At 37.8% G+C, this 14,930-nt stretch overlaps 1 protein-coding gene across 1 annotated transcript in view; it reads right to left on the minus strand.

Annotated features, from left to right (window-relative positions):
• The window catches only part of TRPC6 (transient receptor potential cation channel subfamily C member 6), a 79,171-nt gene that overhangs the window by 28,753 nt on the left and 35,488 nt on the right, over positions 1–14,930 (minus strand). Inside the window, exon 2 of the mRNA XM_053971793.1 lies at positions 2,907–3,681. Within this exon, the coding sequence (XP_053827768.1) occupies positions 2,907–3,681 (775 nt within the window). The remainder of the gene's footprint in view (positions 1–2,906; positions 3,682–14,930) is intronic.

Here is a 14,930-nt window from a genome sequence, read left to right on the forward strand (position 1 = left end):
TTTAATACCTGCAACAAAATGTAAAAGGCATGTAATGCTGGATGACACTACTGCATAGTTTGTAGAAAGAAAGGGGTTTATTCCAGAGAATAATGGTTTCCCCTGACTGTGGCATTTCCTATTTTGTATGAATCATAGTTTCATGGCCAGTGTTCTTTCTAATATTAGAAGAGAGAAGCAATTTACAGGACAGTCATAAAACAATCAGCATCACAGTTTAGCACTGATCCTTCCTATTGTCTCTGAGGAAGACCTGGAAATTACCTGTGTCACTGGCTGCTGTAGGCAACCACTTGAAAGTTTCCCTGCTACAATACCCTATCAGCACTATAAAATAGGTGACCTAAAATGGTGTGTTACCAGAAAGCTCAGTTTTAATTTAGGTAAGATTTGAAATACTTTAAATGGCTCAGGCTAACCCTAGGTGGAGCTAAAGATTTGCCATGTCCAGCTAACCTATGCACTAAAAATATACTTGTTTTGATTACACTAACACATGTAAAGCATTTTTACCAAACCCACACTTTTATGCAGTGACCACATCCTCCAAATAATTGTAACAAACTCCTGAAATAAAGCCAGAGTAACAATTTTTAGATTAATTGCTGCAAGCAGGGATATAAGCTTGCAGGAGTGAAAACAAGCCCAGACTCAGTAAAGCTGACAGCCTCTATTTCTTGTAACGTTTACACACTTGTACTGCCTCCACTGAACCTAAGGCAAGTATTTTGCAGTCAAGTCTCTGGCCTGTCTAGATATTGTAAATATCACTGCTTATCAATAGTGTAAATGTCAGCTCTCATAAATTCAGTTATAAATGTACCCCACAGTCTTTAATATTTATCCAGAACCACCACATGGTTTTAGTATCTATAAAAACATTCCCAAAAGACCTTATGTTGCCAGCTGCCCGCTCTCCAAATTATTGGAGAGTTAAATTTCCACGTTGCCTTGTGCTTGTGCTGCTCAGTGCTCCTATTCCACTCCACTCTATCCAAAGAGCATGCATATTCCCAGCAGCGCCTGGATGATAAATGCCCAGCAGTATGGAGCTGCTTTGTCTCTCATCTCCTGTTTCTGCTGAGGGACAGCATCCAAAATTCTGTTAAAATTCTCTGTACAACACTGCACTAGAAGTGAAGCTCTCACTTTACAGAGAACAACTGAGACAAAAGAAGAACTGGAAAAACAGAAGTCACCAAAGAAGGACCTCCTCATGGCACTTCAGAGTTGGCTACAAAAGCATGTTCTGTGACCCAGTCTACTTAGGTTCTCACCTGTGTGCTCCATTCCCTGCCTGGTGGTGCCATGGACAGGTACTGTGCTCCCATTCATCTCACTGATTGTGTTCTGCAGCATACATTTGAAGGGCACCTCTTGCTGGCTGCTCCAGATGATGAGTTTATTTATCTTTATAATAATCTTAGTTTGTGCCACTCCAACTGTGGTGAAGGGATCTATACAGTTCCTACAAATCAGACATGCCGTTTATCTCAATATAGCTGTGAACTTAACAGGCTGCACTTTGGTTTATGAAAAACGGTGTTTAGCTCTGTTCTAAATTTACTCTGCTTTAAGTTAATCAAGTCCTTTTGTTGCCATCAGCAGCTGCTAAAGAGAAAGAAGTATGTGGTTTCAATACTCTTCACTGAGCTGTAGATGAAATCAGTGGATGAAATCTCAGTCAGTCCACTGAGGTCCTAAAGGTTTGTGCCAGGGCCTTCATGGGGCAGACATTCATTCTCTGCAATAATCTCAAATGGTCCTCCCAGTATTTTGGGTTTTTTTTTTTCCTTCCCTCCAATTTCAGCAGTTCAGCTGCTGTTTTTAAGATCACCTTGTACATTTCTCTTCCTTATTTTCCCTCTCCTATAAATATTCCAGCTTCTTATAATAGACTGGTGCCACCTATGAGCACAAGTCCAGGGGAATTCATTCAGAACTACAGCACCTCAACTCAGGTTGGCTGAGTAGAGACAGGTTCACAGTTTTGTGAACTGTACCACTGCTGAGATTATTGTTACATATTGATCATGATAATTTCAAACACTTGCTAACACAATGTTGGAAATTATTCTGTTAGAGCTTTGGAAGGATGTTGATCTCCTGCTAGTGAAGTCTATATATTGTCACAGGAACATCTGCTTTCAACAGGGTCCCATGAGGCAAACCCACACTAGGTGATTTTAGCTAACCCAGATCATAAATAACATTGGCAATGTTTGCACAAGGCCTGACTTTGCATTTACTGACAGATAAAACCTTACATTCTTACTGCCTTAACTCATGCTTCAAGAGTCTATGGAGCCTGGGTCTCAACCATTAATATTTTTTTTCAAAAACATCCATTTATGAAATACCAAAATTTCTATGTAACACTGAAAAAGCCTTTTAACTCTACACAGTTTACATATAACTAAGCACAAATAAGTAAGAGAGAGGAAGAAGTGATCAGAAATACCAGAAAAGCACATTAAAAAGGAGGACATTTATTTAGAATCCTCCTCATGAAGGAATGCAATACACTGTAAGTATGAAAGCTTCAAGTCCAAATACAAGAAACTAAAGAGAATGCATGAGGGTTTAATAGAATCATGCACCTTGTCTGTCAGAAGTGACTAAAATGTACCACTTTAGTCTCCTCTTTCCCCTGCCCTAAACCAGCTTCAGCCATGGGTTTGAAGGCCTCCTTCACTCTCCTGCCGGACAGGAAGTAAAAAATTAGTTCATTGGCACATTCTACATAAGCAGCATGAATTACAATTGGCACACGGCAATAAGATATTCACAAATATTTAAATCTTCCATTCATAATAAACTGTATCTTTTTCCACATTATTTTGCTGATTTATGAAGGATAAAGTTTGCAGTTCTGTGTATGCCAGAATCAGCGTCCCTCTACTCACCTTGAACTCTTTTTCAATGTTGGCAAGCACAGCCAGCTCATTGCTGAGCTCTAAGGCCGTCATGACAGGGTCTTCACTGGACAAAGACAGGTAAGCAGGGCTGGCCAGACCTTTGTAGGCATTGATCCTGGACCTAGAATGGCTGAAAGAGTCATGCTTTTGTTTCTGATTGCACTCACTGCACTTGCAGAAGTAGTCATGTGGCCTATCGATCCGAGCTCCTTTCCGCAGCAGGGTGTGCACGATCTCATACTCGTGGCAGTGAGCAGCCAGAATGATGGGTGTGACGTCGTGGGAAAACCGCGTGCCATCTTCGTCGTACGCGTAGAAGTCATCGTGCTGCAGCTCCGACTGGCTGGGACTCAGAGCCAGCCTCTTGCCTTCGGCAAACGCGGGATGGCTCAGGATGGCTTCCACTATCCGAACGTAGCCCTTGCTAATGGCCAAAAGCAAGGCATCCCCCACTCGGGCCAGGTTCTCCTTCTTCAGCAGCAGCTCTGTGATCTCCAGGTGCTCATTGGCCACTGCCAGCTGCAAGGCGTTCTGTCCCATGTAGTCCACGCAGTTGACATTGAGCGAGGGACATTCTTCCAGCATTTTGCGAACCACCGGAATATTTCCATACTCGGCGGCATCCAGGAAGCGCTCCTCCTCCAGGGAAAGGCTCGTGGAGTGGTCATTGAACATGTAGGCGGGCCCCCGGCTGGCCTGCCTCCTGCCCTTCTCCCGCAGAATGGTCTGTCGCCGCAGGGCCAGTCTGTTCTCGTTGCCCCGGCTGTGTGCACACAGAGAAATCGTTAGTTCTTCCTTATGCAAGGGCATATCCATTTTGAGTAATAATTAATAAAAATATTCTAGTCCTTTATCTGTTGTGTATTTTGAATGCAGCAGGGACACCAGAAACCCTGCTCTCGATGCATTTTATAACCACTGTTACTACAGAACTCAAGAATTTGTAGCCAGCTACATTTTATTTCAACAAGAAGGAAAAGCTGTCATCAACCATCATCTAAAACTACACTTTTTTTCTTTATTTTGTCCTCCCAGCTCAGAGTGAGAATAAGCCACAGTGTGAAAGGAGTCAACAGTCATGGGATGAGAAATGAGAGATTGCTCAGGACAGTAGAGCACACAACGATGAAAACTCTCTAAACTCCCTTCTGCTTCACAAATGCAGTCAGGCTGACTTCACCTGCTCTTATTCTCTCTACTTCAGCCACCATCTAACTTATATTTTGGTTCTGGTTTCTCCTGATCACCCTGCTGATGTTTTTTTGACATCTATAATTGAATGTTCAGGCACTAACTGAATCTGGACAAGACAAAAGCACATCAAATATATTGTATGACATCTCTTACATCCCATCTCTGTCATTCGTTTCATTATTGTAGTTCATAATCTTGATATGCTATTTATTCCTTCACTTAGGGGCTTGCCAACAAATCCTGCTAATTCTTGATTCATGATAGCTCTGAAATGTTGTCCAGTTTGCTACTACTGAAATCCTCAGCCATTTCCAACCATAATTATTAAATACCTTATTAATAATTATTTAGTCATTATTAGAAAGTGAACATATCAAACTTATGTTTTCTGAGAAATGGTACAAAATATGCTACATTGTCTTTAAAAAGAAGAAAGTCTAATTCACTAATTCAATCTTATTTCAGCCAATTAAGATTCCAATCTTCAATAGAAATTAAATTGCAAATAATTTTCTCTTCTATAATTACTCTGCTAAACTACTTAATATTCCTCAAAACTTCATCTTTTTTCTTTATTGAATAGTAGCTTAATTATTCTTTACATACATATGCCCAAATACACTTCACTACAGTCAGTATTTCCCACAAAAAATAACCATGAGCAATATTTTATTCATTAAATACTAATGAATATGAATTTAAATGTCAGTAAAAAAAAATCAGTTCTTTGTGATTCAAAATTTCTTCACAAAAAGTAACATTACAAGGTATTATTTATTCTAGGTAGTTTAGATTTAGCTTTAGTATAAATTTCCTTTCTACATCTTGCCTTCTCTTTTCTAGAGATACAGTCTTCTGCAGCATTAGAAATACTTGAAATTGCCAAAGTCTTAAATATAAAAGGACCATTTTTCTGCAAGATAATAATAGGTATGGAATGAGGAATATATCACAAATGACAACAGTAACTATTAATTATAATTATTAGTTTTATTATTTGATATTTTAATAAATAATTTTTCAGAATTGCTAGTAGGGAAGCACAAAATATTTAAATCAAGCAAAGAAATGTTTCGTTTTATGTTTAAATTCATTTCGAAAGCAAACTTTTTTCCTAGTGATAAAAGTGAATCCTATGAACTGTGAAATGTAGCTCTGAAAAAAAGCTATATGAGCTTTATTTTATATTTATCCTAGTTTTCCTGTGTATGTGTTGCATTTTGTAAGCTTGCTGTATTTTCACAATTCAGTGACATCACATTTGTAGAAAGTCTGAAAAGCAGTGCAAAGTTTATATACATTTTCTATTAATTTGTTCTTTTGTACCAGAGAAGGTCCTTAGCAGTGTGAGGTCTTACGTACATTTAAGGTAGACTGACTTGGGCTTCAATTTAATCAACCAGACACAGAGTCCTGAGACCTGCCATCCAAGTGTGCAGAGGGAGAAATCATGGTACAGTTGCTCTCTACCATCTTTTAAGTGCACCAGGTTTTCCAACTTTCTTAGCTCCACGTTGGCTTCTCAGTTTTGAGTAAACTGATTATTTAACTGCAGTAGTTCCCTATCTCATTTCCTAGCTATCTTGAACTGCTTCTTTCTTCTGTGCAGCAACCAATTACAGTTAAACATAATTTAAATAATTTATACTGAAGTTATTTCACAGAAGGACAGAACCATATAGGTTGGAATAGACCTCCTAGATCATCAAGTCCAACCTCTGACTGATCACTACCTTGTCAGCCTGACCAAAGCACTAAGTTTCAAGCACCAAGTAGCTGCACCACCTCCCTGGGCAGTCCTTTCCGAGGCTTAACAAGCCTTTCCATGAAGAAATTCTTTCTGATGTCCAACTTGAACCTCCTCTGAACAGATTATAAACAGATAATAAATTAAACGCACAAAAAATCGGAACATATTTTTTAAACTTCTTCCAAATAATAAAGACGTGTTCAGTGTAGATTCAAATCTTAGTTAAATTGTCAATAACAACATCATTGATATAAAATGTGTATCTTTATGTGTCCTGCAAAACCAACCTAGTATAAAATTATTTTGCTAGTATTTGATCCTTGAACAAAGAAACAAGCCCTTCAACAGAATCCTGGTCATCACTTTTTCCCAAGACACATCAGCTTCAGCAGTCTGGGGTGATTAAGTGACCCAGAATAATGCTTATGGGGACAGATCTTACTGTTTAAAACTGAGGCAAAGGAAACATTGAGTACCTCATCCTCACTTGGGTCCTTTGTCACTGGTCCACCAGCATAGTCAGTCTGAGGTGGTGAACTGACACAGCACACAGTCAAAAACTGCTGTTCATTAAACACTTCCTCTTCCATTTTTCAAATAAGGGAAATAGATTCTATTTCTATTCTAACAATACATTCAATATGATTTATCAAAGCAAAGGGTAATCATTGCAGTGAAGAATATTTCGAATTAGCATCTTTGTATAGTACCACTTCCTCTTTCCTAGCCTGCATTTAGAAGAAAATCATTGCTTAAATGGGATATTAAATACATGCATTCCTTATACAGTAGCTCATCAACTGAATTAGAACATATTATAGAATGAAAAGGAATATATTTTTATTGTTTGCTGGCCTGTATCACATGTCTGATGCAGACCTCTAGAATCTCAATGTAATCAATTTTTTCCTACATCAATGCATTTCATATGTATGAAATGAATGTCCTGGTTTGTCCATTTGCAACTACAGTTAATTAAATTTAAGGATCTGTCATTAAAACTGGCTCTTGCAGCACAAGGCTACAAGTATGTTTAATTGCAACACAGGAAGCTGAATTTTCTGTTTTATTATTTCTGCTTAACTAGATAGAGAAGCAAACATTACTTCAGGAGTTTAGAAAAGTGTAAGACACTTGATTGCCTCCAAGCGCAGGGAAAGGTATTTGATGATCCAGAAGAGTATGTTCAGTCTTGTTTTATTCTGATGTTCTTACATTTATTTTACACTCACTAAGGTCCTTCCAGTTCATTTTTTTTTTTTAATAGATGCCCATGTCACAGTACTGGCCACATAAATCTTAAGGCCACTTGAAACCTCATCCTTCTCAGACTATAACTGTTGGTTGCAAGACACTGTCAGTGTACTTTGGGGAACTGCAGTCTAAAGTACCATACTCATTACTCCTTAGTACTGAAGAGCCAGTATCATCAAGGCTGGAATATTGTCATCATTTTGGAAATCATATTACAGGAAGGAGTTCTACAAAATTAGAAATTAAATGCAAGAGAGCAACAAAGGTCACACAGCCTCTACCATATCTGCCACTAGAAGCATAGTAAGATTGAGTTTGTGAATTATACAGGATGGTACTCCACTCATCTCACTTCCACCCTAGGATCAGTAGAATTCTAGTATAAATTAGCCATTTTTATCTTCTCCTTAGATAAAGGAGAGAGATTTCTCCTACCTACTTTATAAGCAGAGAACCTATATTTTTCCACTGTTTCAAAGAGAATCCCAGCAGATTAGATGAGAGGCCTCCTTTAATGCATAGAATTTAACAGGAATATAGACCCAGGTGGATGATGGAGTAAAGTCCCTTACAAGTACAGATATCACCTCAAAAAATTCCCATTAAAATATCAGACTCTGTCTTGAAGGAAATTGCTGTCTTGCTGAAATTTTCTTGTCTGTCACTAATCACACAGAAAGACTAATCTTGAATTTGACTGTTCTAGTACTCAGAAACATTAACCTGATTTTCAGTCTAAATTTGAAAATCACCAATTGAGATCTTTTTTACTCAAACTAAGTAGCACTTTCCCCTGACAGCAGTTACCTGCAAAACACGAACTCATAGCAATCATTTCCCCTCTCAGCCTTCATCTTGCTGAGTGAAATTAAGCTCAATTTCTGCTACATCCATGCAGATATATCTGCCACAGATCTGCCACAGAACAAAACCCTTCTTGAGTACAGCTTCCTAAACTTATACAGTAATCCCTTGTGTCAGTGTTTGTAGTAAAATGATTAGACACCTTTTTTTGGTGCAGTACATCTTTGGCTATCTCTCAGATGCATTTACATCAAAAAAAATCACTTAGGCACTATCGATTCTCCTGTGAGGCAGAATTCTGCCTTTGCTGACTTTCCTTAATCAGGTCTCAGACAATGAGTCTCAGATTTATGAACTGAAAGAACTGTCCTGAAAGATTTGATTTTGACCCTCAACTCCCTTTGAGGACATGAACTGTCATTACAAAGAGTTATGATGCTGGGAAAGTTTGGGCATGGGAAACAACTGTGAATATCCACAGCATTAGAATCCATAGTAAAATGTTTTGTAGGAGATTCTGCAATATCTGATAGAAGTTGAACAAGCTGATATAGTGACAGGTTAGAGTCCTCATCTTCCTTTACTCATTTAAAAGAGCTTATAATACTTTAACATCACAATATAAGAATAATCTGTTAATGCATTTAAACTTGAGGCTTGGCTTTCCTTCAAAATTTTTAACCTTTAGAAGAAGACTGACATCTCAAGAAATTAGAACATATAAACTCAAAAAATCCAACTTTGCTACTATCTTCAGGATCATGCTTTAGTTAGAGAGTACATTGAGGTCCCTGACCTGCATATATGAATATAAAACCAGACAAAAAGCATGCTGTTCTCATGAAAAGAAAATAAATGTGTACATATGTAAACTGCCAGCAATGCAAATCTACAGGCTGGAAATGGCAAGGAAAAAAGGAGGCTGACACTATTAGCAGCATCTTAAAGAAAAAAAATGTCATAGACACAAATGCTCGTGGAGCAAACTAAGCGGAGAAAGTTGTGTTGACATTTTGAAAATTGTCCAATCACTGTGACAACAGTATCCACAGTTTGTTCAAAGTCAAGTACACAGCTGAAACAAGGTTGAAACCATCAATAATCACTCTGAACCAACTCTGTGGGGAAGCTTCCAGAAAACTTTGAAGGCCATGAGCTTATTTTTACAAACAGAAGAATTAAACAGATTTAGTTTAGCTAAACTAAATCAATAATTTTCAAATTTAATTCTCTTATGCTATTGGTAAACTGTCAATAATAAATAATTAGCTAGGAGATCAGATAGGAAGTAATATCAAACAAGATCATCAGCGCCAAACACCCAATAATAAATTAGCTTGAAACTATCTAATTATTTGAATTTGGATGTTCTGTTCTTCCACTGCCCTTGATCATACTTCTATATAAAAAATAAAGCAACATATGTAGCATATAACATAATATTATCTATAATCTGCCAAACATTTTATAAAATTATATGTTGATATACATAAAATAATATCAGCATATATAAAATTAAATAATATAAACTCCATCTAACTAGAGATAGGATGGGAGCTTAGACAGACACGTGGTGTGAACCTCTATATGATACCATGCTAAGGGACAGAAAATGACAGGCTGTAGAAAGTAAGATTAAATTGAAATTCTAAATGTAATGACAGAAAACATCTTGAAACAAATATCAGAAATATCTGAAAAAGGATGGGTTCTCCATCCTTTGGCATGAAGATCCAAGATTCCTCCATAACCCTTAGAAGGTTATGGTAAAGGTGGTGAATTATAAATGAGCTGGGGCGGAAAAACACTGTACATAACAAGCCAAAATCATCTGTGGACATAAACAATAAAGACTACAAATAATCACTGACAGTAACTGTCTTAGAAGTAAGAAAACCCCATAATGAACAACCCTTAAATATTTCATTTTGTAGCAGATGAAAGGTACAAGTAAGAGTATTTTCACTCTTGTGGGGTTTTTATCAGAAGATGTACATCTAACACACAGTATGAAATATATAGTCTTCAAGACTTTTATTTGAAATTTTGGTGAAAACTGATTTGCCTTCTGAAACTGTCCCGGAGGTCTTTCTGAGACCTGGACTGTCAAAGCTTTCTTTACAGAATGCTGAGAAGTGTTTTCTTCAATCTGATTGATTATGTTGTGCAAATGCTTTTGCACAGTAGCAGTTAAACACAATTATGTTTTAGAGCGTGTTTCATCAGTCACAGTTGGTGAACCTGGAAGGGTAATAGTCTGACAAACACTTTCTTCAGGAAATAACAAAAGGTTTTTCTCTCTCTCCTGAAAAGTAGTTTAGTGGCTATCTAATGGATGATGGAGAGAAAGCACCCAACATAAGGCAAACAACCATTTCCCAGGCTCCTTATTTCACTTGTCATTCATTAATTTTTACCCTTAGCTGAGTAAAAAAAACCAGTGGCTTATTATTGATGAAGTAGTTTCCAACCACTGAAATGGGAATGACAAGTAAATAGAAGCATTTAGGGAAATGATTGGGAAAACAGTGTAAACTCTGTAAACAGAATAAAAAATGGCGTAAGGAGAAAAAGCAACCTGGCAAACTGTAACCGAGTCAGCTTGCAGATTTCTCAGGAACAACACACAAAAGGTTATAGCACTCAGACTGCTTGAAGCTTTTAAAGAGGGGTGTGAGATTTAAATTGTTTCCCAAGAGAAAAAGAGGGAAGAGAGTGCTTTACCAGCCCTGAGGCTTTTATACATCACAATTGCAAAGCAAAGCAAACAGATTCACTGAATATTCTGAATTGGAAGGAACCCACAAGGATTATCGAGTCCAGCTCTGATGTAAACAGCCCATATGAGGAATAAACCCACAACCTTGGTGTTACTGCACCATGCTCTGATCCCCCAACTGAGCTAACCTCAGGGTCAGCCTAGGATGGTAAGACAAAGCAGATGACATGAAGAAATGGGTGGAGGCTGCTTAGTATGGAGTGTCAAAAGATAACATCCTTTTCTTTCGGGATTACTATCATTTTAAGCTTTAAAAAACTTCCATGGATCTGGATTTTGTAGGTCTGAAGATTGAGATGTACCTGAGCATGTTCATAATTTCATTCTGGCTGCTGAAAACATTTGACAATAAACTTTAAATAAAAATTTTAAAGCCTAATTTTAGTGTCATTACTGAAAAACTGAATTCCAACTTTCCAGCAGTTGATCTTGCTCAGAATGGTGTCTAGTATTGTCTGCAAAACTAATTCCTCTCTATGTAACACCTGCTTAAACATTTTTCTTCAACTGTAAAAAAATGTTGAATGGATTCACCCTTTAAAATACAGTTTAATTAAAGTGTAATTGCCTGTTTTCACAGCTTATTTGATCAATGTACAACCTCAACTCTGAGGTTGTAGATAGGAAATATTTGTTTTTCTGCACTGTTTCTTGCAGAAGGTGGCAAAGAATACTGGTGTGTGCCCACGAGATGGAACATTTTATTAAGCTTGGCACTTGATAACACCACTGTTCTCCTCTACCAGCATCTAATAAAAAATATAAGATTCCACATTCCCTACATGTTTTCAGGAAGTTCCTCTTGGTGCTTACTATATAACTTAGTTACATCCTCTGCCCTTCTGGAGACAGACCATCCAAAGTTCACTTGTTTAAGAATAGTAAAACAAAGATCAAAGAGACTTAATAATTCAAATTAAAGCTAGTATTTTATCTTCTGGACTGGGGATAAATAGGAAAATTAGAAGACATTAAATATAAAGTATGACTTTAGCATAGTTTTATCAGCTGGTTACTTTGCTAGTTTGTGGGTTCTATATGAATACCTGAAGTACATCACAGTCTTCACTGTCACGTGTTTATAGAGGTATTCCACTTGCATATGCCAAGGGATATGTTAAATTCTGTATTCCTACAGTCTTACGTATCACCATTTTGAGATGAAGTAAATAATTCATTTCTAAGGTTTCTATATGGCTTTGTATTTGGGGCTCAAACAATTTATATAGGTCTATCTGAGCTTGCATGTTTTGTAAAATGTAATATCTTGTGCCTTGTTCACTTCCCAGTAACCTGGCAATGCCTAACTTTGTTACTGCTGCTGATGCTCCTTGTTGAGGTTCCTTCTCTTAGCCCTGAAACCACCTCCCCTTTCAGAAATTCAGTTTTCTGGTCAAGTGTTTTCTGCCCATTTCAAGCCATGCCTTTTGCAGAGCTGTCAGTACTGTACAGTGCAGCTCCCTGCCAGCAGGCTGCTGTGCCCAGCAGCTCTGGTGAGTTATGGCTTTCATTACTCACCTCGCTGCGAGATGACTGTCAGGAAGACCACTATAGACAGTGAGTGCCAGGTGCCTGCTTGCCTCAAGCAAGCTTCTCTTCTCCACTATCACTGGCCTTTCTGTCTTAATAAGCCATTAAAGTTAACAATTTAAGAATTCCAGGCCTGACTTTCTCTGAGATGGCAGTTTAAGAACCATCTGTTTACCTAGATAGGAGCCCCCTGAAAAAGTACATCCAGTTCATATTAGAGTCACTGAAGTTTTCATAACTCTCTTCTCATTATTAGTATCATAAGACTACTCTCGATGACTTGTCGACTAAATCACTGAAGCTAACAGGCCATGGTTTTGTAAAATGAGGCTAAAACTTTGTTCAGTTAGAAGGATCACAATCGATATAGTGGCTGTAACACAAACACAGCTGTCTGCCTATGATAAAAATGCCTCTATAAACAGAACATTATTACATTAGCAGTGAAATAGCAGACATCAACACCATAGCCCTTGTTACTTTCACAGAGTTCCTTAGGAATGAAGTGACAAGAAATCAAATAAAAGCAAAATCCACTTCTCTTATATCTCATGGAACTGTACTACCGTGTAGCACGTGCTTTAGTGCTGTGTCCCATTGGTTATAAATAATAGCACTTTATTAAATAGAGTGTGGATACTTGTACCAATGCTAAAACTGGATACAAACAAAGCAAACTTCTATGATATACAAACCACTTGATGTTGGCTCTCAACTTTTGGAAGTGCTGAGATTCTTAAAGAGAAAATATATTTTGAACAATAAACTAAAGACACGGTTCAGTGTTTTATTTCTCCAAATCTTGTTACATAAAATGTTGATCCCATAGAGATAGAGGGACAAATTTAATTTCTTTTTTTTTTTAATTTCAAAAGGATAAAGCCTTATTTCTATTCAACTAAACAGGTTAATTCCTGTACTGTCATATTTTATACAGTGCAGCAGTTTTGCTAACTGCTTCATAAATTAGGTCAGGATGCTGTTTCATGAGCATTCTTGCAGAAACACTCCAAACCCTCTGCTGTGCTTTGGCTCCTCATGGCGACTGTTGTCCCATGTCATTCAGTGTCCTGACAGACATGCTGGGATATCTCCAGGCTGACCCCAAGCAAGGAGCTATCTAAATGAAAAATAACATTTCTGAAATAAGCAAACTTCTCCCCACACCTCTCCAGAAAAATGCTTACTCTATGCCCAGATCTCCAACCCAGATTATCACACAGATGCAGACCCTTGTGCTGTCTCCTAGTGGGAGGCGGTGTGAGGACATGAATCAGCAGCAGGAAGTGAGGACAGAAGGAGATTTGATTCTAATACCAGTTTGTACCACAAAGATTACTGTCAACAGTAGTCACTTAGACACAACTGTGTATTTTCCTTTGTATTTTCCTTTTGTTGAACCACTTACTGTGAGCTCTTATTCAAAATAGTCTATGATGAAAAATAAAGGGGATTTTTTTAAACCCACATTTTGTCTTCACTCACTAAGTGATTTATCTATGATGATGACAGATGATTTAGAAGACAGGGGAAAAGCAGAATAGAAATTTTCATATGGATTTTCTCTATCAAGCTCTGGGTTGTACTTTCCCATTTCACAACCACATAAACAGAACCTGGGCATATTAATCATATTTAGACCAGTGATAGTGGTCCTACAGCTGAAAAAAAAAAACTGGAAAATGCAAACCTGCATCGCTAGTTTTAGTGAATCCTAAACAGAAAACAGGTTGAAACCTATGAGTCCAGAAGGGCCAGAAGGGCCAGGTTATTTTCTCAGCATTTAATATTCTCCTGTCCACTCACTGTCTACAATTCACAAATAGGATGCCTGCAGTTGGCATCCTGCTCTGATTCCCTGCCCCAAGGACTGCTCATGCACAGCTCTCTTGCTTACATTTCTGAGTCATCACAAGGCCACTAATGAAGAGCTACAGAGGATCCCAGAGACTGGCTGGGAGATGATGAAGATGAGAGACCCATTTACACACACACCCCCTCTATCTAGAGAACATATGCCAATGCACTGACAGAGCAATACATTCAAACCTATTTGGATACACAACATCACCCTTTTATAGTGTGCATTTTCCTTCTGCCATGTCTTCTTCAATTTTGACCACAAATAGGCATGTTTTTAAGTAGCACTTGGAGGGAGAGCTGAGAAGAGCTGCCTGTCCTCCTTTCTTTTGTATTTATTTTTTTCAGGAACAAGTACAAGCAGAGCCCATAACTTATCCCTACAAAAGAAACTGAAGAAAAGGTAGCAGGAAGTAAATTAGCAGATTACTGATCCAAAGCAAGGGCAAAGGAGGTGCTCTGTCATACTGTGTAGTTAGTATGTGCAACGTGTCATGCAATGCTACAGGTGATAAAAGCTAAAAACAGGCTCAAGGGGCAACTAGACAAATTCAGCCAACAAAAATCCACTGCTGGGATTGAATTGCCTCTTTTATATATATTTATATTTAGACACAGAATCATGTGTATACCAAATAATATATATAATTGCATATAGTTTCCTACCTGAACAGGTTTTCTTGAACCATTCCCATGTCTGTAGGTGTTTGCATAGCCTACAGCACATTCCAAAAGCTTCTGTTATAATCTATTCCAGTCTCAATAGTTTTAATATTTGTATCACATAGGTGTTGTAAAATTTTAGCTGAATAAAAAAAACATTTTATGGACATTTTGTTAT

Source organism: Vidua macroura, chromosome 2 (genome assembly GCF_024509145.1).
Source record: "Vidua macroura isolate BioBank_ID:100142 chromosome 2, ASM2450914v1, whole genome shotgun sequence".
Taxonomy (NCBI): domain Eukaryota; kingdom Metazoa; phylum Chordata; class Aves; order Passeriformes; family Viduidae; genus Vidua; species Vidua macroura.